Genomic DNA, 1,693 nt, shown 5'->3' with positions numbered 1-1,693 from the left:
CAGACGCAAAACATTTCAGAAACCGTATGTATCAAATATGATACATTTGGCATTATAGGGGTTATACACAAAGTGCAAACTTGTAAATCGAACAATTTAAACTTGAGATGTGAACAAAACTGTCTCATGAGTGCAAACTTTTTTTGTGAAAAGTGAAAAAGTGAAGCTTCACTCGAGCAAGCAGACGTGACACGGTAGACATGCATGAGCTGCATTATCTTCACGGCAAAACCTATATTTGCAGCGTTGTCTGTAACAGCTAGAGGGTGTTTGCTGTTCAGCCCCCATTTGTTAATGTCATCAGTCAACCTATTGGCTATATTTGCAGCTATCTGGCTCGAAGTCATCTTGAGTGCATCTTTCCTGCTCATTTAAATGTGAACGTCACACGCGTCACTATAAAACTAATCGATCTCATTCCCTAGACATCGATTTTGCAAAAATGTAAAGGAATCGATTAAATTGATTTTTTTATCCAGCCCTAATGTCCATTGTAGGGTTTTTCTGCATTTATTTCTTGTAATTATCATAAAAAATCTTTGTCTAAATTAAAAGAATGGATGAGGCTGCTTTAGTTTCTGTACCCAGACAGAGTTTGTCTTTCTTTAAGTGAAACATTTCTGTCCTTCCTTAATTGTAAAAATAAAGTGTCCTGCTTGGCTGATACCAGCTGACATCTCTCAGCACCTTAAGAATCTGGGCTTCAGGCTATATAAGTGATAGAGGAAGTATCATATTTCCAAGAAAGAGTGTCATACTATAAATAGAAACAATTTAACAACTTCCTCAATCAGGATTTAGGCAGGGCAGAAAGGTAGCAGTGTGTGTGTGTCTGTGTGGTGGTGATGACTGGGGAATTGGTCTAAGGTTTACTCACCTGTGCCCTTTTTCTCCTCAGTCTTGGACACCTTAGCATCTTTGCTTTGTTTCTTCTCTTTTCTCTTGTTTTCCTTTTCATCCTCTCCATCACTGTCCTTTTCTTTGGGAGCGGCTGAAAGAGCGGCATAAATGGAATGTACCGTTTACCTCAAACATAATTCCTTATATCAACAGTCTTTAAGTTCGTTTCAAGGCGAGTCTGACACCTAGTGGTCAAATTGCATATTGGAGGCTGAACCAATATTCTCCTACAAATTACTGCATAGCATAAAGAAATATTGAGAAGTTGTAGAATATATTTCTTTAAATAAGTGTTTTTTTATGTTTATGCATTTAAGTGGACGCTTTTATCCAAAGCAAATTACAAAGCCTATAGTCACATACTGAACCAGAAATTTCAAGAAGCTAAAAAACATTTGAAAGAAGCGCTAAAAGTAAATCTTAAGAAAAATGTATGATTCTGCTCAGAGCCATCTCTCCTACCGTGGGAGTGGCTGTGGGAATGTCCATGCCCGTGTCCTCCTTTCAGCAGGCGCACAAATTTTTCCACAACCAGGAAGGCGATGATCCCCCCAAGAACCCACAGACCAACAGACATCATGTGTCCGTGGGCAGCTCCTGTGCACAAACATGTTCCAGATCACAAGAGGAAAACAGCAGGTAATCATCCAAAAGAGGAGTAAAAAATATGCTGGGAATACCGTGAGAGTGACCGTGGTCATGTGACTCCTCACTTCCATGAGAGTGTTTATCATCTCCATCTTCATGATGGGAATGAGGCTCTAATTAATGCACAATAACATGAGAAAAGGTT

At 39.2% G+C, this 1,693-nt stretch overlaps 1 protein-coding gene across 1 annotated transcript in view; it reads right to left on the bottom strand.

Moving 5' to 3' along the window:
- The window catches only part of slc39a7 (solute carrier family 39 (zinc transporter), member 7), a 19,012-nt gene that overhangs the window by 10,107 nt on the left and 7,212 nt on the right, over positions 1-1,693 (bottom strand). The window contains 3 exon segments of the mRNA XM_015398355.1: positions 878-991; positions 1,363-1,497; positions 1,581-1,661. Coding sequence (XP_015253841.1) covers positions 878-991; positions 1,363-1,497; positions 1,581-1,661 — 330 coding nt within the window.

Source organism: Cyprinodon variegatus, unplaced genomic scaffold (assembly GCF_000732505.1).
Source record: "Cyprinodon variegatus isolate N-32 unplaced genomic scaffold, C_variegatus-1.0 Scaffold930, whole genome shotgun sequence".
In the NCBI taxonomy this organism is placed as follows: Eukaryota; Metazoa; Chordata; class Actinopteri; order Cyprinodontiformes; family Cyprinodontidae; genus Cyprinodon; species Cyprinodon variegatus.
The sequence above is the reverse complement of the archived record's forward strand: the minus strand, read 5'-3'. Positions and strand labels throughout refer to the sequence as shown.